The sequence below is a fragment of the Trachypithecus francoisi genome, unplaced genomic scaffold (genome assembly GCF_009764315.1).
Source record: "Trachypithecus francoisi isolate TF-2019V2 unplaced genomic scaffold, Tfra_2.0 Lachesis_group2, whole genome shotgun sequence".
Taxonomy (NCBI): Eukaryota; Metazoa; Chordata; class Mammalia; order Primates; family Cercopithecidae; genus Trachypithecus; species Trachypithecus francoisi.
The window spans coordinates 22,777,494-22,799,038 of record NW_022681465.1 but is presented as its reverse complement, the minus strand read 5'-3'; the positions used below and the strand labels follow the sequence as shown (position 1 = coordinate 22,799,038).

Below are 21,545 nucleotides of genomic sequence, written 5' to 3'. Positions count from 1 at the left end.
GTATCTGTCTCGCATGGCTACTGTGAATATTACATAAGCTATATGAATATCTGGTAAGCACTCCATACGTGTTAGCTGTATCTTATCTGAAACAGATAATCCTGTTTCTCAAAAGTAATATGGTTTCACTTGTATGTGAATGCTCATAATGCCTTTATTTACAATAACCTAAAACTAGATACAACCTAAATGTCCATCAACTAATGAATGGATAAACAAATTGTGGTACCTTAATACAATGAAATGTTAGTAATAAAAAGGAACTACTGATATATGTAAAAGTATGCATGAATTTCACAAGCGTGACATTGTTCAAAAAAAGTCAGATGCAAAAATAATACATGCTGTATGATTCCATTTATGTGAAATACTAAAAGACAAATCTAATCTGTAGTGACAGAAAGCAGATCAGTGGTTGCAGGGGACTGGGTTTGGGGTAGCAATTGAATAGGAAGGGGCACAGGAAACTTGTGTTATGAAAATCAATTGAATTATGAAATTCAATTGTGGTGGTGGTTATAGGGGTATATACATTTGCCAAAACTCATTGAAATATATACTTTAAATGGGTTCCATTTATTGCATGTCAGTAAATCAGAGAATACTGCATATCAGTTAGTGCTTCTCAAAAGTAATATGGTTTCACTTGTATGTGAATGTTCATAATGCCAATGTGTCCTCTTCAAAATTCTCTCCCATGTTACTTTACAATCCTAAGTAGGGATCTATATTTTATCTTGAGCTACCTCAAGGGGAGTTCTGTAGGGTGTTTTTTTAACCTAATTAAAAAATGAAATAGGATCATATTTTTCTTTGACTTATCTTGGTAGGCTGCTCGCTTTATGGCTGGTCTTAGGATTTTAATAGTTTCTCTTTTTTCTTCTTTATTCTTCCACTTAGGTTCAGATTATACTTTTCTTAGTGACACTATGGCTTCATTGTAGCTTTGAGGCTTTCAGTGCTATGCACTTTCTTTGATGCTTGGCTTTGGTTATGCTGCCGTTTCAATCTCGTAAAGGCTCTCTTTTAAAAATTGTGTTCCAGAGTTACTGCTTCCAAGAAGAAAAAATATATTGCAGGTTTTATACTTATGTCACAAGAATCTACTTTGCCATGAGACAAGGAATGTAGAGGTCATAGTCTTTCTGTTCTATTTACCTTTGGTTCAAGTGACTCTTTCAACCCTTTAAAAGTCAGATGACTTTTCTCTCTTGCCTCCCCAAGTTCAATTTCTGCTAACACTGAATAAGGGTGAATAGTAATGTTTAAGATGTATATAAATTTGTAGTTCTTTAGTTAAGCAAACTACAATATTCTCCATTAAATCTGAAAATCTTTTGTTGTTTATAGTTGTTGTTGCTGCTGTTGTTTAAGGAGGACTGAGCAAAGCGCCTGCAAGCAATTTTAGGTCATACATTTCACTGATAACTTCAGTTTTGACTAATTCTCTAATAACACAGTATGGATCAATGAAGGTGTTTATTCTACCATTATAGAAAATACATTTCAAAACTTCTAAGATGCACAGTTTAACATTGTGAAATCTGAATGGTTCTTAAAATTTATTGGCTTTGTGCCAACACAGTTACCATTGCCTGTTCTGGGTGAATCAGGTTGTTATTCCTTGTAAAATGGACTAGATAACTGCAAACCTCAGGGCTTCCTCAATAATACAAGTCATGGTTATTGTCTGAGAAACTTCCATCAACACCTTCCAGTAAGATCAGGAGTGTCAACATCAATACTTGCAGAAAGTGTGTAGGCATCTTAGAAGAAAATACTATAGCAAATAGTATGCTGCATCCCTAAATATTTTAATGTCACAGAGGTTGACGTGAAACACAACATCAATATCTAAATCAAAAAGTGATTTGGAAGACTTGGATTTTATTATTTTTATTTATTTTATTTTATTTCAGACAGGGTCTTGCTCTGTTGTCCAGGCTGAATGCAGTGGGTATTCACAACTCACTGCAGCCTTGACCTCCCAGGCTCAAGTGATGATCCCACCTCAGCCTCCTGAGTAGCCAGGACTACAGGTGCAGGCTACCATGCCTGGCTAATCTTTATAATTTCTTTGTAAAGACACGGTTTCTCCATGTTGCTCAGGCTCGTCTTGAACTCCTAGGTTCAAGAGATCCACCTGCCTCAGCCTCCCAAAGTGCTGGGATTACAGGCATGAGCCACTGCAGCTGGCCAAGACTTGGATTTTAAATGTGAAAAAGTTTTAGAATTATTTTAAACAATTTAATTAGCCTATTTTCCTGTTTATATATGTACCAGAGTGCAATATGATAAAAATCTATAACAACAATTTTAAGGGAGTCCTTTCAGTAAGAATTTTAAAATTCTAAGTAGTAAGAATTATTTTGCCATAGTTTAATTGGTATATAAAATAATGGTTTGTCCTAGTCTTTGGCAACTTAGATTTAATGAAATTCTAAAACAAATAATTAGAAACTATCTAAATAGTGAACAACAGGACAATAATTAAATTAATTAAATAAATAATGAGATTACAACAAATATGAATTTTTTGGCCGAGCATGGTGGCTCACGCCTATAATCCCAGCACTTTGGGAGGCTGAGGCGGGTGGATCACGAGGTCAGGAGTTTGAGACCAGCCTGGCCAACATGGTGAAATCCAATCTCTACTAAAAATGCAAAAATATTAGCCAGGCATGGTGGTGTGCACCTGTAGTCCCAGCTACTCAGGAGGCTGAGGCAGAGGAATTGCTTGAACCCGGGAGGCGGAAGTTGCAGTGAGCCGAGATTGTGCCACTTTACTCCAGCCTGGGTGACAGAGTGAGACTCCATCTCAAAAAAATAAAAAATAAAAAATAGGGGGGCGCAGGCGCACCCAAGATAGCCGAACAGGAACAGCTCCAGCCTCCAGCTCCCAGCATGAGCAACACAGAAGACGGGTGATTTCTGCATTTTCAACTGAGGTACTGGGTTCATCTCACAGGGGGCATGTTGGACAGTTGGTGTTGGTCTATGGGTGCAGCCCAACCAGTGAGAGCTGAAGCAGGGCGAGGTATCACCTCACCTGGGAAGCGCAAGGGGGAAGGGAATTCTTTTCTCTAACCAAAGGAAATTGAGACATACAACACCTGAAAAATCAGGTATCTCCCACCCTAATACTGCGCTTTACCAAGGGTCTTAGCAAATGGCACTCCAGGAGATTATATCCCACACCTGGCCCAGAGGGTCCCATGCCCACGGAGCCTCCCTCATTGCTAGCACAGCAGTCTGAGATCTAACTGCAAGGCAGCAGCGAGGCTGGGGGAAGGACGCCCACCATTGCAGAGGCTTAAGTAGGTAAACAAAGCCGCTGGGAAGCTCGAATTGGATGGAGCCCACCATGGCTCAAGATGGCCTGCCTGCCTCTGTAGACTCCACCTCTGGGGACGGCATAGCTAAACAAAAAGCAGCAGAAACCTCGGCAGAGGTAAATGTCCCTATCTGACAGCTTTGAAGAGAGCAGTGGATCTCCCAGCACAGAAGTTGAGATCTGAGAACAGACAGACTGCCTGCTCAAGTGGGTCCCTGACACCTGAATAGCCTAGCTGGGAGACATCCCCCACTAGGTGCAGATCAACACCTCACACGGCGGTGTACACCCCTGAGACGAAGCTTCCAGAGCAAGAATCAGACAGCAACACTTGCTGTTCAACAATATTCTATCTTCTGTAGCCTCCGATGCTCATACCCAGACAAACAGGGTCTGGAGTGGACCTCAAGCAAACTCCAACAGACCTGCAGCTGAGGGTCCTGATTGTTAGAAGGAAAACTAACAAACAGAAAGGACACCCACACCAAAACCCCATCAGTACGTCACCATCATCAAAGACCAAAGGCAGATAAAACCACAAAGGGGGAAAAAGCAGTGCAGAAAAGCTGGAAATTCAAAAAATCAGAGCGCATCTCCCTCTCCAAAGGAACACAACTCATCATCAGCAATGGAACAAAGCTGGACAGAGAATGACTTTGATGAGCTAAGAGAAGAAGACTTCAATCAATCAACTTCTCAGACCTAAAGGAGGAATTACATAACCAGCACAAATAAACTAAAAATCTTAAAAAAAGAATGGAAGAATGTTTAACTAGAATAACCAATGTAGAGAAGTCCTTAAAACAACTGATAGAGATGAAAACCGTAACACAAGAACCACGTGACAAATGCACAAGCATCATTAACCGACTCAATCAACTGGAAGAAAGAGTATCAGCGATTGAAGATCAAATGAATAAAATGAAGCGAGAAGAGAATTGTAGAGAAAAAAAGAGTAAAAAGAAATGAACATAGCCTCCAAGAAATATGGGATTATGTGAAAAGACCAAATCTACATCTGATTGGTGTGCCTGAAAGTGACGGCGAAAATGGAACCAAGTTGGAAAATACTCTTCAGGATATCATCCAGGAGAACTTCCCCAACCTAGTAAGGCAGGCCAACTTTCAAATTCAGGAAATACAGAGAATGTCACAAAGATACTCCTCGAGAAGAGCAACCCCAAGACACATAATTGTCAGATTCACCAAAGTTGAAATGAAGGAAAAACTGTTAAGGGCAACCAGAGAGAAAGGTCGGGTTACCCACAAAGAGAAGCCGATCAGACTAACAGATCTCTCAGCAGAAAATCTCCAAGCCAGAAGAGAGTGGGAGCCAATATTCAACATTCTTAAAGAAAAGAATATTCAATCCAGAATTTCATATCCAGCCAAAATAAGTTTCATAAGTGAAGGAGAAATAAAATTCTTAGCAGACAAGCAAATGCTTAGAGATTTTGTCACCACCAGGCCTGCCCTACAAGAGATCCTGAAGGAAGCACTAAACATGGAAAGGAAAAACAGGTACCAGCCATTGCAAAAACATGTCAAAATGTAAAGTTCACTGATGCTAGGAAGAAATTGCATCAACTAACGAGTAAAATAACCAGTTAATATCTTAATGACAGGATCAAGTTCACACATAACAATATTAACCTTAAATGTAAATGCACTAAATGGTCCAATTAGAAGACACAGACTGGCAAATTGGATAAAGAGTCAAAACCCACCAGTTTGCTGTATTCAGGAGACCCATCTCACATGCAGAGACACACATAGGCTCAAAATAAAGGGATGGAGGAAGATCTACCAAGAAAATTGAAGAAAAGAAAAAGCAGGGATTGCAATCCTAATCTCTGACAAAATAGACTTTAAGCCATCAAAGATCAAAAGAGACAAAGAAGGCCATTACATAATGGTAAAGGGATCAATTCATCAGGAAGAGCTAACTATCCTAAATATATATGCACCCAATACAGGAGCACCCAGATTCATAAAGCAAGTCCTTAGAGACTTACAAAGAGACTTAGACTCCCATACAACAATAATGGGAGTCAACATTAGACAGACCAACAAGACAGAAAGTTAACAAGGATATCCAGGAATTGAACTCAACTCTGCATCAAGCAGACCTAATAGACATCTACAGAACTCTCCACCCCAAATCAACAGAATATACATTCTTCTCAGCACCACATCACACTTACTCCAAAACTGACCACATAGTTGGAAGTAAAGCACTCCTCAGCAAATGGAAAAGAACAGAAATTATAACAAACTGTCTCTCAGACCACAGTGCAATCAAACTAGAACTCAGGACTAAGAAACTCAATTAAAACCACTCAACTACATGGAAACTGAACAACCTGCTCCTGAATGACTACTGGGTACATAACGAAATGAAGGCAGAAATAAAGATGTTCTTTGAAACCAATGAGAACAAAGACACAACATACCAGAATCTCTGGGACACATTTAAAGCAGTGTGTAGAGGGAAATTTATAGTACTAAATGCCCACAAGAGAAAGCAGGAAAGATCTAAAGTTGAAACCCTAACATCACAATTAAAAGAACTAGAGAAGCAAGAGCAAATACATCCAAAAGCTAGCAGAAGGCAAGAAATAACTAAGATCAGAGCAGAACTGAAGGAGATAGAGACACAAAAAACCCTCCAAAAAATCAATGAATCCAGGAGCTGGTTTTTGGAAAGGATCAACAAAATTGATAGACCACTAGCAAGAATAATTAAGAAGAAAAGAGAGAAGAATCAAATAGGCGCAATAAAATATGATAAAGGGGATAACACCACCGACCCCACAGAAATACAAATTACCATCAGAGAATGCTATAAACACCTCTACGCAAATAAACTAGAAAATCTAGAAGAAATGGATAATTTCCCAGACACTTAAACACTCTCCCAAGACTAAACCAGGAAAAGCTGAATCCCTAAATAGACCAATAGCAGGCTCTGAAATTGAGGCAATAATTAATAGCCTACCAATCAAAAAAAGTTCAGGACCAGACGGATTCATAGCCGAATTCCACCAGAGGTCCAAGGAGGAGTTGGTACCATTCCTTCTGAAACTATTCCAATCAACAGAAAAAGAGGGAATCCTCCCTAACTCATTTTACGAGGCCAACATCATCCTGATACCAAAGCCTGACAGAGATACAACAAAGAGAACTGTAGATCAATATTCCTGATGAACATTGATGCAAGAATCCTCAATAAAATACTGGCAAACAGAATCCAGCAGCACATCAAAAAGCTCATCCACCATGAACAAGTGGGCTTCATCCCTGTGTTGCAAGGCTGGTTCAACATACGCAAATCAATAAACGTAATCCAGCATATAAACAGAATCAAAGACAGAAACTACATGATTATCTCAATAGATGTAGAAAAGGCCTTTGACAAAATTCAACATCCTTTCATGCTAAAAACTCTCAATAAATTCGGTATTGATGGAACGTACTCAAAATAATAGAGGTTTTTATGACAAACCCACAGTCAATATCATACTGAATGGGCAAAAACTGGAAGCATTCCCTCTGAAAATTGGCACAAGACAGGAATGCCCTCTCTCACCACTCCTATTCAACATAGTGTTGGAAGTTCTGGCTAGGGCAATCAGGCAAGAGAAAGAAATAAAGGGTATTCAGTTAGGAAAAGAAGAAGTCAAATTGTCCCTGTTTGCAGATGACATGACTGTATATTTAGAAAACCCCATTGTCTCAGCCAAAAATCTCCTTAAGCTGATAAGCAACTTCAGCAAAGTCTCAGGATACAAAATCAATGTGCAAAAATCACAAGCACTCTTATACACCATTAACAGAAAAACAGAGAGCCAAATCATGCATGAACTCCCATTCACAATAGCTTCAAAGAGAATAAAATACCTAGGAATCCAGCTTACAAGGGATGTCAAGGACCTCTTCAAGGAGAACTACAAACCACTGCTCAGTGAAATAAAAGAGGACACTAACAAATGGAAGAACATTCCATGCTCATGGATAGGAAGAATCAATATTGTGAAAATGGCCATACTGCCCAAGGTAATGCATAGATTCAATGCCATCCCCATTAAGCTACCAATGAGTTTCTTCACAGAACTGGAAAAAACTGCTTTGCAGTTCGCATGGAACCAAAAAAGAGCCCGCATTGCCAAGACAATCCTAAGTCAAAAGAACAAAGCTGGAGGCATCACACTACCTGACTTCAAACTATACTACAAGGCTACAGTAACCAAAACAGCATGGTACTGGTACCAAAACAGAGATATAGACCAATGGAACAGAACAGAGTCCTCAGAAATAATACCACACATCTACAGCCATCTGATCTTTGATAAACCTGACAAAAACAAGAAATGGAGAAAGGATTCCCTATGTAATAAATGGTGCTGGGAAAATTGGCTAGCCACAAGTAGAAAGCTGAAACTGGATCCTTTCCTTACTCCTTACACGAAAATTAATTCAAGATGGATTAGAGTCTTAAATGTTAGACCCAAAACCATAAAAACCCTAGAAGAAAACCTAGGTAATACCATTCAGGACATAGGCATGGGCAAGGACTTCATGTCTAAAACACCAAAAGCAATGGCAACAAAAGCCAGAATTGACAAATGGGATCTAATTAAACTAAAGAGCTTTTGCACAGCAAAAGAAACTACCATCGGAGTGAACAGGCAACCTACAGAATGGGAGAAAATTTTTGCAATCTACTCATCTGACAAAGGGCTAATATCCAGAACCTACAAAGAACTCAAACAAATCTACAAGAAAAAAACAACCCCATCAAAAAGTGGGCAAAGGATATGAATAGACACTTCTCAAAAGAAGACATTTATGCAGCCAACAGACACATGAAAAAATGCTCATCATCACTCGCCATCAGAGAAATGCAAATCAAAACCACAATGAGATACCATCTCACACCAGTTATATTGGCAATCATTAAAAAATCAGGAAACGACAGGTGCTGGAGAGGATGTGGAGAAATAGGAACACTTTTACACTGTTGGTGGGACTGTAAACTGGTTCCACACTAGTGGAAAACAGCGTGGCGGTTCCTCAAGGATCTTGAACTAGAAATACCATTTGACCTAGCCATCCCATTACTGGGTATATACTCAAAGGATTATAAGTCATGCTGCTATAAAGACACATGCACACGTATGTTTATTGCGGCACTATTCACAATAGCAAAGACTTGGAATCAACCCAAATGTCCATCAACGACAGACTGGATTAAGAAAATGTGGCACATATACACCATGCAATACTATGCAGCCATAAAAAAGGATGAGTTGGTGTCCTTTGTAGGGACATGGATGCAGCTGGAAACCATCATTCTCTGCAAACTATCGCAAGAACAGAAAACCAAATACCGCATGTTCTCACTCATAGGTGGGAATTGAACAATGAGATCACTTGGACACAGGAAGGGGTACATCACACACCGGGTCCTGTTGTGGGGAGGGGGTAGGAGGGAGGGACAGCATTAGGAGATATACCTAATGTAAATGACGAGTTAATGGGTGCAGCACACCAACATGGCACATGTATACATATGTAACATACCTGCACGTTGTGCACATGTACCCTAGAACTTAAAGTATAAAAAAAATAAAAAAGAAATGAGGGCAAAAAATATAAATAAATAATAAATATTTTTTAACAGCTTTGTTGAGTTATATAATTCCCATACCGTAATGTTCACCCATTGTTTTTTACTATATTCACAGAGCTGTAAAACTATTACCAAAATCAATTTTAGAACACTTTTATCATTTCAAAACAAGAAATCCTATACTCTTTAGCTCTCATTCATCTATTCTTCCCATTACCCACAAACCTGAGTAAACACTAATCCACTTTCTATCTCTATAAAACTGTTTACTCTAGACATTTCACATAAATGAAATAATATAACATGTAGCCTTTTGTGACTGGCTTATTTCACTTAGCATTAATGTTTTCAAGGTTCATCCTTGTTGTAACATGTATTAGTACCTCATTCTTTTTGATGGCTGAAAAATATTCCATTATATGGATACATCACATCTTGTTTATTCATTCATCAGATGATGAACATTTGGGTACATCTTTTGACTATTATAAATAATATTGTTATGAACATTCATTTATGTTTTTGGGTGAACATTTATTTTCAGTTCTCTTAGTTGTACATCTAGGAGTAGCATTGCTGGGGTTATACGCCAATTCTATGTCTATGTTTTAGGGGAATTGCTAGAGTGTTTTCCAGAGTAGCTGCATCATTTCACATTGCTATCAGCAATATATAAGGGTTCTGATTTCTTTACATCCTTGTCAACACTTACTATTTTCTGACTTTTTTATTATAGTCTTCCTAGTGGGTGTAAAGTAGAATCCCATGGTAGTTTTGATTTGCATTTCCCTAGTGGTTAATGATGTTGAGCATCTATCTTTTCATGTGCATATTGGCTATGTGTATGTCTTCCTTGGAGAAATGTCTATTCAGATCCTTTGTCCATTTTTAAATTGAGTTATTTGTCTTTTTATTATTAAGTGTTCTTTATAAGTTCTAAATACCAGTCCTTTATCAGATGTATAATTTGTAAATATTTTCTCCCATTCTTCAGCTTTCACTCTTTTGATAGTGTTTTTTGAAGCATAAACTTAAAAAATTTGCAGAAGCCCAATTTATCAATTTTTTCTTTTGTAGCTTGTGCTTTTGGTGTCACATGTAAGAATCCATTGCCAAATTGAAGTTCACAAAGATTTAGCTCTATTTCTTTCTTCTAAGAGTTTAATAGTTTTAGTTCTTATATTTAAGTTTTTGATACATTTTGAGTTGATTTTTGTAGATGGTGTGAGGAAAGTGTCCAATTTCATTCTTTTATATATGACTATCCAGTTGTCCCAGTATCATTTCTCAAAAGATGATTTTTTCTCCCCCATTTTACCCTTGACCTTGGCATTCTTAATCTTGGTGCTTTTGTTGAAAAACAATTGACATGAATATGTAGGTTTATCCCTGGACTTTCAATTATATTCCATTGACCTATTTGTCTATCATTATGCTAGTACCATACTATCTTAATTACTGTCACTTTGGAGCAAGTTTTGAAATTAGAAAGCATGAATCCTCCAACTTTGTTCTTTTTCAAGATTGTTTTGACTCTTCTGGGTCCTTTGAGTTTCCTCGTGAATTTTTAGATCAATTCATCAATTTCTGCAAAAAAAACAGCAGCTGGTATTCTGAGAAGGATTGCATTGATTCTGTAAATCAATTTGGGAAGTATTGCCATCTTAACAATCTTAAGTTTTCCCATCCATGAACATGTGATTTTTTCCATTTATCCAATCATTTTTAATGTACTCATAGAGGAATGGCATGATGCAAATATTATCACTGGGAAAATAGAAATAATATCCCTTGGTTATGGGATTAGAGATAATTTTGATTTTATTTTTGTATATTTCCATGTTTTTCCAAATTTTCAACAACAAGAGTATCTTTTATATAACCCAAAAGAAGTTATTTTTAAAGAAAAAATATCTTTAATAAAATATACACATGTCCTCAAAGACCTGAAGACAGAAATACCATTCAACCCAGCAGTCCCATTACTAGATATATACTCAATGGAACATAAATCGTTGTATTATAAAGACACATGCACCTGTATGTTCACTGCAGTACTGTTCACAATAGTAAAGACATGGATTCAACCTAAATGCGCATCGATGATAGACAAGACAAAGAAAGTATGGTACATATACACCATGTAATACTACACAGTCATAAAAAAGAACTAGATCACGTCCTTTGCAGGGACGTGGATGGGGCTGGAGGCCATTACCCTTAGCAAATTAACACAGGAACAGAAAACCAAATATCACATGGTCTCACATATAAGTGGGAGCTAAATGGTGAGAACACATGGACACATAGAGTGGAACAACATGCACTGGGGCCTATCAGAGGGTGGAAATTGGGAGGAGGGGGAGGATCAGGAAAAATAACTAATGGGTACTAGGCTTGGTACCCATAACTAGTGGGCACTAGGCTTAGTACCCATAACTACTGGGTACTAGGCATGGGTGATGAAATAATCTGTACAACAAACCCCCGTGACACAAGTTTACCTATGTAACAAACCTGCACATGTACCCCTGAATTTAAAATAAAAGTTAAAAATATACATATTTAAAATATTACATAGACATGGACAATAGAAAATGCTTGAAACATTTTCCAATATACATGAACATACCACTGTTTACTCTTGGTCACATTTTCATCAGAATTTGCTGATTGTGTGCTACATGGCAGATACTGTGCTAAGTACTGAGTATACTGTTTTTAAGAAAACAGGCATGATTTCTGCCCTCAGGAAGCCTACATTTAGTGAGAGAATGACAATAAACAGGCAAAGTAGCAAACAGAAAAGGAATTATAAGTTGTAAAGGGCACTTTGAAATAAAGCAATCAGTACTATGATGGACAACAATGGCAGGATAAAGCAAACCTATTTTGATATAGTGGTCAGGGAAGATCTCTCTAAGGCATCAACGTTTGAGCTGAGACTTGGGAACTCAAAAATGTGAAGTGCTGGCTTTCAATATTTGTCAAAGATATGTTCAACATAAGCAGTTTCTTATATTGAACGGTAAAAACAAAAAGCTTTAAAATTCCAAGGGGAAATAATTTCGACACATAGAGTAACCTCCACCACCTTCTATAATACGATATACAGGGTCCAAAAAATCCAGTACCATAAAGTATGTTAAAAGTCATTGTAAGGTTAATGAAATGCACTGAAAGCGCTTACGGTGGTCTCACTGTGCTGCCCAAATTCAGCAGGGTCACAGCCACAGTTTGGAGCCACTTGATCATAGCTTTCTGTTCCACCTTAACTATTGATGGGGATGATTCTGGGTCCCTTTTACAGGCTAAAGTTCCTTGGCAGAAGCAGCAATTCCAAGAATCTAGGTAGCTGATGCCTTTTTTGTCAGCCTGATGGGAAGACTGGGCCAAGAGAATACTGAAAGCACAAAGCATCACCCCTTACCTCCCTGACATTTCCCCTCATGGCCCAGTTTCTCTTCCACTTATCCTTCCCCAAACTTAAGATTTCCAGCCTACTCCTGTTTAGAATGAGGGTTAGGCAGAGGACCAGAGCAAATACAGTTGAATGTGGATTATTAGGGGAGGGGGGTTTATTATAGGTATTAACTGCTACCTGCCCACCCAATATCTATTTCCTGCTCTTAGTAACAGAACCCAGATTTTGTTTAGGAGGTAATGTGCCTAGTTGAATTATATGCTTCCTCAGACTCTACTGAAGTAGACATGGTTAAGTGACGTAGTTTGACCAGTAAGATGTCAATTAAGGGATTTGGGAAAGTTCTGCTTTAATGATATAGGAACCACTTATTTCCACTTTCTTTTACATCTTCTTCCCTAGAATCTGGGAATGAGGAGGGAGACAGGGCAATCATCTTTGGACTATGAGATAACCATGAGGATGAATGCTTTATGTGAAAAACGGTGTTGGAGACAGGTAGAACATAGCTGGGGACTGACACCACTGCAGAGCTGCTGCCCCAATCTAGATAGCCTACCTCCAGATTTCTACAAGGTGACAAAGCCAACCCTTATTTGACTGTGGTTAGGTTATTGTGATGACATACAGTCATCTGAAATCCTAACAGGTACAGTTGTCTACCACGAACATAAATTTATTGTCTTTGGATGAATCCAAAGTTTTTAAGGTTTTAATGTAAAAAGTCCAACTCTATGTCTGATAAAACAGGAAATGCACAACCCTTCAAACTATATCACCCACTACAGAGTGGTAAGTATAGGTCATTAAATGAAAGCAGCACAGAAAAGTGGCTTCAGAGAGGGAGTCATTTCATGCCCCTTACCTTCATTAGCCCCACTCCCCAAGTCATACCACATAAACATAAATTCCAGGTAAAACTGTGCTTACTACGTAAACACACTTCCAGACAAGTTCCTTGTTGCTCTATATTGCCATCCCTAAACTTCTCCTACATGGCAATTCTGCCACAGCATAATTCCCAGGGCAGCTCCACCCACAGTTAAAGTTATGATTTAGGGTTCATTACTACACATACCTTGAAACTTTTAAGCAGACACGTTAAAGTAGCGCGGCTCAAGGAATGTTAACAACTTTTTCCACTTTTGCCCCAGCCAGTTTCTACTCCAATCCAAAACGGCTTCTTTATCACCACCCGCTTTACTCAAATTATGCTTACAGAATTCATTATCCTCCAGGGTAGAATCACCAAAAATAATGTGAGCATTTATACAGAAAGTGTAGTTCAGATAAAGCAATATATTAATAGGCCAAATTAGAAAAGGATAGCACGCTGCTAGTTTTCTATGTGCACTCTTGCCCGTGTGAAATTAAACTTTTTTGCATCCATGCCGGGAGCGGTGGCTCAGGCCTGTAATCTCAGCACTTCGGGAGGCCAAGGCAGGTGGATCACTTGAGGTCATAAGTTCGAGACCGGCCTGGCCAAATGGTGAAGCCCCTTCTCTACTAAAAATACAAAAAGTAGCTGGGAATGGTGGTGGGCACCTGTAATCCCAGCTACTTGGGAGGCTGAGGCAGGAGAATCTCTTGAACCAGGAGGTGGAGGTTGCAGTGAGCCAAGACCACGCCACTGCACTCCAGCCTGGGTGATAGAGTGAGATTCTGTCTAAAAATAAATAATAATAATAATAATAATGCATCCAAAGCTGAATGGAGTTTGCTTTTATTATTGCCAATGAGATAATAACCTTTCAAGTAGGAAAACAACAAAAAGGAAAACTATGTAATGAAATTTTTTTTAAATCCCAGAACCAAAATAAGTAAAGATTTCCAGATAGAAATTTGCGTGGAGTCAATCAGAGTTACATATTATTTTCATTTCCGAACAGAATTACTCCATCAAGTTTTCTGATATCTTTCTAATGTTTCTCAGTAAAACTTTAGGAAAGTAATAAAAATTCACCTAAGAATAATCAAAATTGCGTTGAGTCCCAAATAATTTTTTTTTTTTTTTTGTAATTGCAAATTCTTACATGTTAAATTACCTGTTTCGGAGAGCTTTCTAAATTCTAAGGGGAAAATTCCGTACTCTTTCCTTTTAAGGTAGGCAGGGACAATCAGGAAGCAGCCTGGATTTTCAGAAACGATCTTTAGCATCACCAAGACAAAGACTAAAGAAACATGTAATGCACAATTTGGGCTGCTCCTTCATCCGAGGCAATTCAAATTTCCACGGATACCAAGTCTTCAGTGTCCGGTGTCAATCTTTCAATAGAAGCATACCAGAAACTGTTGCGATTGCCTTCTTCACCACGAGAGTCTAAACGACACAAATCTAGGCAGAAGTAATTATCTGGCCAAGCCGGGAGGCACGAAGCTTAAATACCGCCCCTGTAGGGGGTGTGGGGGATCCGAAGCAAACACCCCAAAGTTTGTCAGTGGAGGCGCAGAGGCGCCCGGAGCCACCCCCGAGGCTCACCTGGTCAGCGCACAGAGCCGGGTAGGAGTCGAGTCTAGCCCCAGTTTGCTCCTGAGCGCTTCGCTCCCCTCAGGCTAGTGCGTTTAAATCAGTACTGGGTGCCAAACGACGCCCATTCTTTGGGCTCTGGAGTTTGGAATTCATGGGTTCTGCGGCATAAGAAAGTTCTTCGCAGGTTATTTTCATGTCCGAGGCTGTCGCTTAGCGCATCTCCTCCCGGTGCGGCCCCAGGCTGTCCACCAAGCCGCCTACCAGATCGCTGCCCTGTGCCGCAGCATCTTGATGCCCAGGACCCCGAGGCTGTTGGGCAGCCCCTCCTACTTGGGATAAAGGGCCAGAACTCCTTTCCCCACTGGGAAGAACACTCCGAGCCCCGGGAAGAGTGCGCATCCTAAGGGGATGTCTCCTAACGCCTAGACAAAGACAGCGCTGGGAAAAGTTGGACCAACTGGCACCCCTGCAAGGCGAACAGAGCAGCCCCTTGGCCTTGGTGGCCGAGCCGGCTACGCGCTCTTGGAGTCGCCGCCAACTTTTCCCGCGAGCTTCTGAGCAACTTGCCGCAAGTTGGAGCGAAGGGGCAGATCAGGGGTCAAGGGCGCGCGGACAGGCTGATCTCGCCCCAGTCGTTTTCCTCGTACCTCCCCGCGTACCTGCTGATGTATCCGTCACCGTCGCCGTCGCATGTCTGAAAGAGGCGCCGCATCCTCTCCTCCTCGCCGGTACTGGACGTGTCGCTGCTGCTGCCACCGCCGCCACCGCCGCTGCTGGCGCTCCCCGCAGCCGCTGCCGCCGCGGCCGCCATCATGCGCCCGCTCCCTGCTTGGGAGGAACAGAGCGCGCGGCCGCAGCAGGAATCCGCCGGGCGCGCAAGCTGCCTGCAGCCCTGAACCTGCCTGACAACGGAGCATGCCCAATGGCCGCCGGGGCGCTCCGGGCGAGGGATTCCACCTCTCCGGGTTTTGCCCGGGCTGGGAAGATGGGCGCTCTGGAATCGCCCGAGTAGGCACCTCAGGGAAGAGGGAGGAGGGGAAGGTGGCTAGAGGAGTCAGAGAGCCAAGGGTGGCAACGGGAACACGAGAGGAGGCATAATACACTGGAACCCCCCACCCCACACCCCCCCCCGGGAAGGGTGTCAGCATTGTACATCCGGCCACGACGCGGGCCCGGGACACTTGGGGACGCTTCAGGCAGAGGGCGGGTGTTCTCCGGGCAGAACTCCTCCGACCGCCCGGAGATGTGGATTCCTTTTCCAGAAAAAACATAAACACACCGTTTCTGCAAACTCAAAACGGTGCTTGTCATCCCACCCTCCAGGATTGTTCCGGGTTCTGTACCCATAGCCCCCAATAAGAACCGGAATGACTGGACTTTTTATGAAATCTTGACACCTGTCAAGAAACCTGGCCCTCACAGCCCTGATCTTGGCTTCCACTCTGTACTGGGAACAGTCTACACTCATATGTGACATTGTGCACGCTGGGTCCATATCCGGAAACGGCTCACTCTACTGGGCAGGCATCACTAGAATTTCCCCCAACAGCTTTAATAATGCCAAGAGCGAACATAATAGATGGTCTTATTTGATCCACACTACAAACCTGGAAGACGCCTCTTTGATTATCAATCCTACGACTTAGGAAGCATTAATAGATAAGTACTTCATAGGGTTACCTTGCGTATAAAAGGAGAGCAGACACAATGCAGTTAGGACAATGTCTGACACTAAGTGCTCAACAAATGTTAGCTCTCATTGTTCCCAATTTACAGGTTAAGAAAACTGAGATACCAAGAACTGCTCAAGGTTCCAGGTTTAGTAAGTGTCAGGGCAGAGGCAAGCCCAGGCAGCCTAACTCCAGAGCAGGAGCCTTTAAAAACGGCACTATTCCCCCATAGCCAAAGGGGAACCACAGTGAAGCAATTTGTGGTTTCATGAATGACTCATTATTCTGTCCTAGATTTTCTACCAGCTCCCTGTGAAGTTCTCTGGTGGTTTTAAAATATGTCCACAGATTCTTTGGTGCATCCCTCATCAAGAGGTGGAGTCTGTTGCTTCCCCTAAACCTGGATTGGACTTGTGACTGCCTTGAATTCTGAGACTAGGTTAGAAAAGGCAATGCAGATTCCACTTGGCTCTCTCCCTTGGGACACTTAACCTTTGACGCCCTGAGCTGCCTGAAAAGAAGTTTGGCTTCCCCGGGAGAAACCATGCAGAAAGACCATGTAAAGAAAAAAAGAGATGACCAAAGAGCTACAGCTGTTCTAGCCCTTGGATCTTTGAATCTTCCCAGCCTAGGTGCCAGACATGAGTGAAAAATGATGCTAGCTCTAGATGCTGCCAAGTGCATTAGAGACCCTGAGCAAAACTGGCTAACCAACCCCCAGAACTGTGAAGATAATAATTAAAAATTGTTGTTTCAAGCCATTAAGTTTTCAGGTGATTTGTTATACAGTAATATATAACTGGAACAAGTCCATATGTCTTGGGGATATCTGCCAAGTCAGAAGGAAGGAATCTCTGCTCTCTTTCTCCTCCTCTCCACCCCATCTACCTATTCCTACTTTACTTCTTTATAATTCTCTAAGTCCCCAGTATTTCAGGGCACTGAAATCGTAGATTAATGAGTTAATGAGTTAATGGGTTATCATGGGAGTGGGACTAGTGACTTTATAAGAAGAGAAAGAGAGACCTGAGCTAGCAGGCTCAGCCCCCTTGCCATGTCATGTCCTGCACTGTTTTGGGACTTTGCACAGAGTCCCCACTAGCAAGGTGGCCCCTTGACCTTGGACTTTTCAGTCTCCAGAACTGTAAGAAATAAATTCATTTCTTTATAAATCACCTGAGTTTCAGGTGGTCTGTTCTAAGCAACAGAAAATTGACCAGAAATTAGTACTGAGAGTAGGGTGTTAACAAAAACAAATACCTGAAAATGTAGAAGCAGCTTCAAAGCTGGATAATGAGTAGAGACTACAAGAATGAAGCAGCAGTCTAGAAAAAGCCTAGGTTCTAGTGAGGGCTTAGAAGACAAGAAGAACAGGGAAAGTTTGGAACTCCTTAGAAATTGGTTAAATGTTCATGATCAGAATGCTGATGGAACTATAGACAGTAAAGGCCATTCTGACAAGGTCTCAGATGGAACTGAGGAACAAGGTACTAGAAAGTGGAGTAAAGACCGTCCTTGTTATAAATTGGCAAAGAACTTAGCTGAACTGTTCTATACCTGAGGGCTTTCTGGAAGGCTGAACTTGAGAGAGAGAAACTGGGGTATCTGGCCAAAGAAATATCTAAGCAGTAAAGCATTCAGGCTGCTGCATGGCTACTTTTAACCACTTACATCAAGCTATGAGAGGGGGAAAAAGAAAACCTTAAAGGCAGAATTTATAATCATAAGAGAAGCAAAGTGGAAAGATTTGGAAAACTCTCAGCCTGGCCATGTAAAGAGTGAAAAGGTGTGTTTGGGAGAGGAAACCAAGAGTGTAGCCCAGCAACCTTTTGCTATGGAGATTAGTAAAGGAAAAAAATCATCATGAGAAGGAAAGACCTCAATGGCATTTCAGAGAACTTTGAGTTGTTCCTCTCATCATAGACCCAGAGGCCGGAGGACAGAATGGTTTCAGGGGACAGACCTGAGGCACCTTTCATGGGCTTGCTGCCCAGGGCTCTCTCAGGTCTTTGCTTCCCAAATTCTGGTACAGTCCTTCTTGGACATGCCAGCTGTGGCTCAAGAAGCTTTAGGTGTGAATTGACCTGCCACTCAAGAAGATAAGAAACATAAGCCTTAAGGGCATCCATATGGTGCCGTTATAATTCTTCAGATTTGCAGAAAGCAAGAACTGTGGAGGTTTGGGGGCCTCCACTAGATGTCAAAGGAGTTTTGCTGAAAGCCTGGATCCAGGCAAAGACTTGTAACAAGAGCAGAGCACTACAGAGAGCTCCAGCTAGGGCAGTGTTAAGCAGAATTGTAGGGTCAGAACTGCTGCAGAAAGTTTCCAACAGAGCAATGCCTAGTGGAGCTGTGGGAACAGGGCCACTACCAGGATCCCAGAACTGTGAAGTCACCAACAGCATGCAACATCTGCTTGGGAAAGCCTCAGGCACCGGGCTCCAACCTGTATGGGCAGCTGTATGGGCTGCACCCAGCAAAGCCATAGAGGTGGGGCTGTCTAAGGCCTTGTGGGCCCAACTCCTGCTCTAGTGTATCCAAGAGGCAGCACATGGAGTCAAAAAAGATTATTCTCCAGCTTTAAGATGTAATGTCTGCCCTGCTAGGTTTTGGACTTTCTTGGGGCATGCTGCTTTTTTCTTTTTGTTTATTCCTTCCTTTTGGAATGGGAATGTCTGTTTTATGCTATACGACTATTGTATCTTGAAAGTGGATAATTTACTTTGATTTCACAGGAAGATGAAATTCTGGACTTTGGACTTCTTAGTTGGTGCTGAAACAAGTTAAGACTTTGAGGCTATCAGAATGAAATAAATGTATTTGTATGTGAGAAGAACATAAGTTTGGCAGGGCCAGGGACAGAATGCTATGGTCAAATGTTTGTACTCACTTGAAATTCCTGTTGAAACAATCCCCAGTGTGGCAGGATTGAGAGGTAGTTGGTTCATGAAGGCTCTTCCCTCATAAATAGATTAAATCATTCGTGGATTAACGGGTTATCATGGGAATGGGACTATTGGCTTTATGACAAGAGGAAGAGAGTCCTGAGCTAGCATACTCAGCCCCTTTGCCATGTGATGCTTTGTGCTGTCTTCAGCCTGCAGAGTTCCTACCAGCAAGAAGGCACTTACCAAATGTGGCCCCTCAACTTTGGACTTCCCAGCCTCTAGAGCTACAATAAATAAATTTCATTTCTTTGTAAATTACCCTAGCTTCAGGTATTCTGTTATAAGCCACAGGAAACTGCCTAAGACACTATCTACTACCCAATAATATTTTATTGAAAGTTGCTACCAGCAGCACAAATATTCTTATCTATAATAAAACAAGAACTAAAGCCCAAGAATTTATATATATTTAAATTTATATATATAAATTTTTTAGTCCTAATTTTTCTAATTTTTATAGAATAAAAAAAACTTCTGTTGTTTGACAATATAGCCAGACAGGAGCTGTTACACTCAATTTTTTCTAGAGAAATGCCAGTTTAAGACTAAAAAAGAAATTAAAAAAGCATTTTTCTAAGTACAACATGTATGGAGAGTCTGGAAACCCAAAGGATTTTGCAAAATTTCAACACATTTCTCTATAACCACATTCCATATGTACAGAATGTGGAAGTAAACCTCAATTAATTATATTTCAAAGCAAAGAATATTTTTTCTCCTTACAGAATGGGTACAACAGCTCTGGATGTTTAAATTCAAACACACAAAAAGTGGATCTTGATGAATTTCCTAAACAACATTTTTCTCATGCTTGGGTAACTCAGAAATGGCTGTACAGATAGGTTCCACATCCCAGAAAAGAATTTGTTTCTGAATTGATATGAAACGTGAAATTTCAGCCTAAAGGGTTACAGGAGAGGGAGAAATTTCTAAGACATTGAAAATACAGATGCCATATAAATATAAAGATGATAAATATAAAGAAGGAGCTTTGAGTGAGAGCCACTCTCTCAAAGAGTAAGGGATGTATTCCCACTGCCATAAATCTAACAGTACTAGCCATAATTTCAAGGTTTCATGTATTTATCTGAGATGAGTACACAGCTCAACCTCTTTGCCCTTATTCAGTTTTTTTCTTCAATTTATGTGATACATTTCAGAAAACACTGTACACATTACAAGATATCCTACCCCAATATGTCTAAAATTACAAGTTAAAATAAATAACTGCAGTGCTTTGAAAACCTGATAATCTGGTGCGTGTCCTACCAAATTTGATTTACCTAAACTAGACTACATGCAACCATCCTTTTGATGGGTTGCACTATGTCCGATGAGCACACAGTGAGGGCAGTACTGCTAACGCCTATACAACACACCCGCATCAACCAGAGGTTTGCTTTTATCTTGGAGCAATTTTTGGAAAAATGAAAATCCACTTTTCCATGTGAAAAAAAAGTTTAAAAAAAATAAATAAAAAGGCAGCCAGGTGTGGTGGCTCATGCCTGTAATCCCAGCACTTTGGGAGGCCGAGGCAGGCAAATCACTTGAGGTCAGGAGTTCGAGACCAGCCTGGACAACTTGGTGAAACCCTGTCTCTCCAAAAAAAATACAAAAATTAGCTGGGCATGGTGGTGAGTGCCTATAGTCCCAGCTACTCAGGAGGCTGAGGTAGGAGAATAGGAGAATCATTTGAACCAGGATAGTCGAGATTGTGCCACTGCACTCCAGCCCAAGAGACAGAACAAGACTCCGTCTCAAAAAAACAAACAAACAAAAAACGCTATATGCAAGAGTTGGAGTGAGGACTCCATGGTGCCACTGGCTCACCATTTTCTCTAGGATGTTTTTACTATTGCTGCTAAATTCCAATATTCCTCAAGAAGCTTTTCTTCACCACTATAGGACACAGTTACCTTCCAGAGCTCTCTCAGTTGAAGCACACATTGTGAGAGAAGCGAACCATAAAACGGTGATTTGCCTCCCAATTCAGTGGTATCAATTATTATTAAAAGAAGTTGCAAATTCCTGAGAGAAAATAGTGAGGTAGAGTTAAGAGAGCTTAGC

General features: G+C 40.8%; 1 protein-coding gene and 1 non-coding gene across 2 annotated transcripts in view; one reads left to right on the top strand and one right to left on the bottom strand.

Annotated features, from left to right (window-relative positions):
* MCC (MCC regulator of WNT signaling pathway) overlaps positions 1 to 16,097 on the bottom strand; it is a 494,592-nt gene extending 478,495 nt beyond the window's left edge. Inside the window, exon 1 of the mRNA XM_033178900.1 lies at positions 15,520 to 16,097. Within this exon, the coding sequence (XP_033034791.1) occupies positions 15,520 to 15,674 (155 nt within the window). The 5' untranslated portion in view covers positions 15,675 to 16,097. The remainder of the gene's footprint in view (positions 1 to 15,519) is intronic.
* Positions 16,098 to 20,780: 4,683 nt separating this feature from the next.
* Positions 20,781 to 20,905, top strand: LOC117066270. The gene has a single exon (XR_004430249.1). It is a non-coding gene; the product is annotated as a U4atac minor spliceosomal RNA (small nuclear RNA).
* The last annotated feature ends 640 nt before the right edge of the window (positions 20,906 to 21,545 follow it).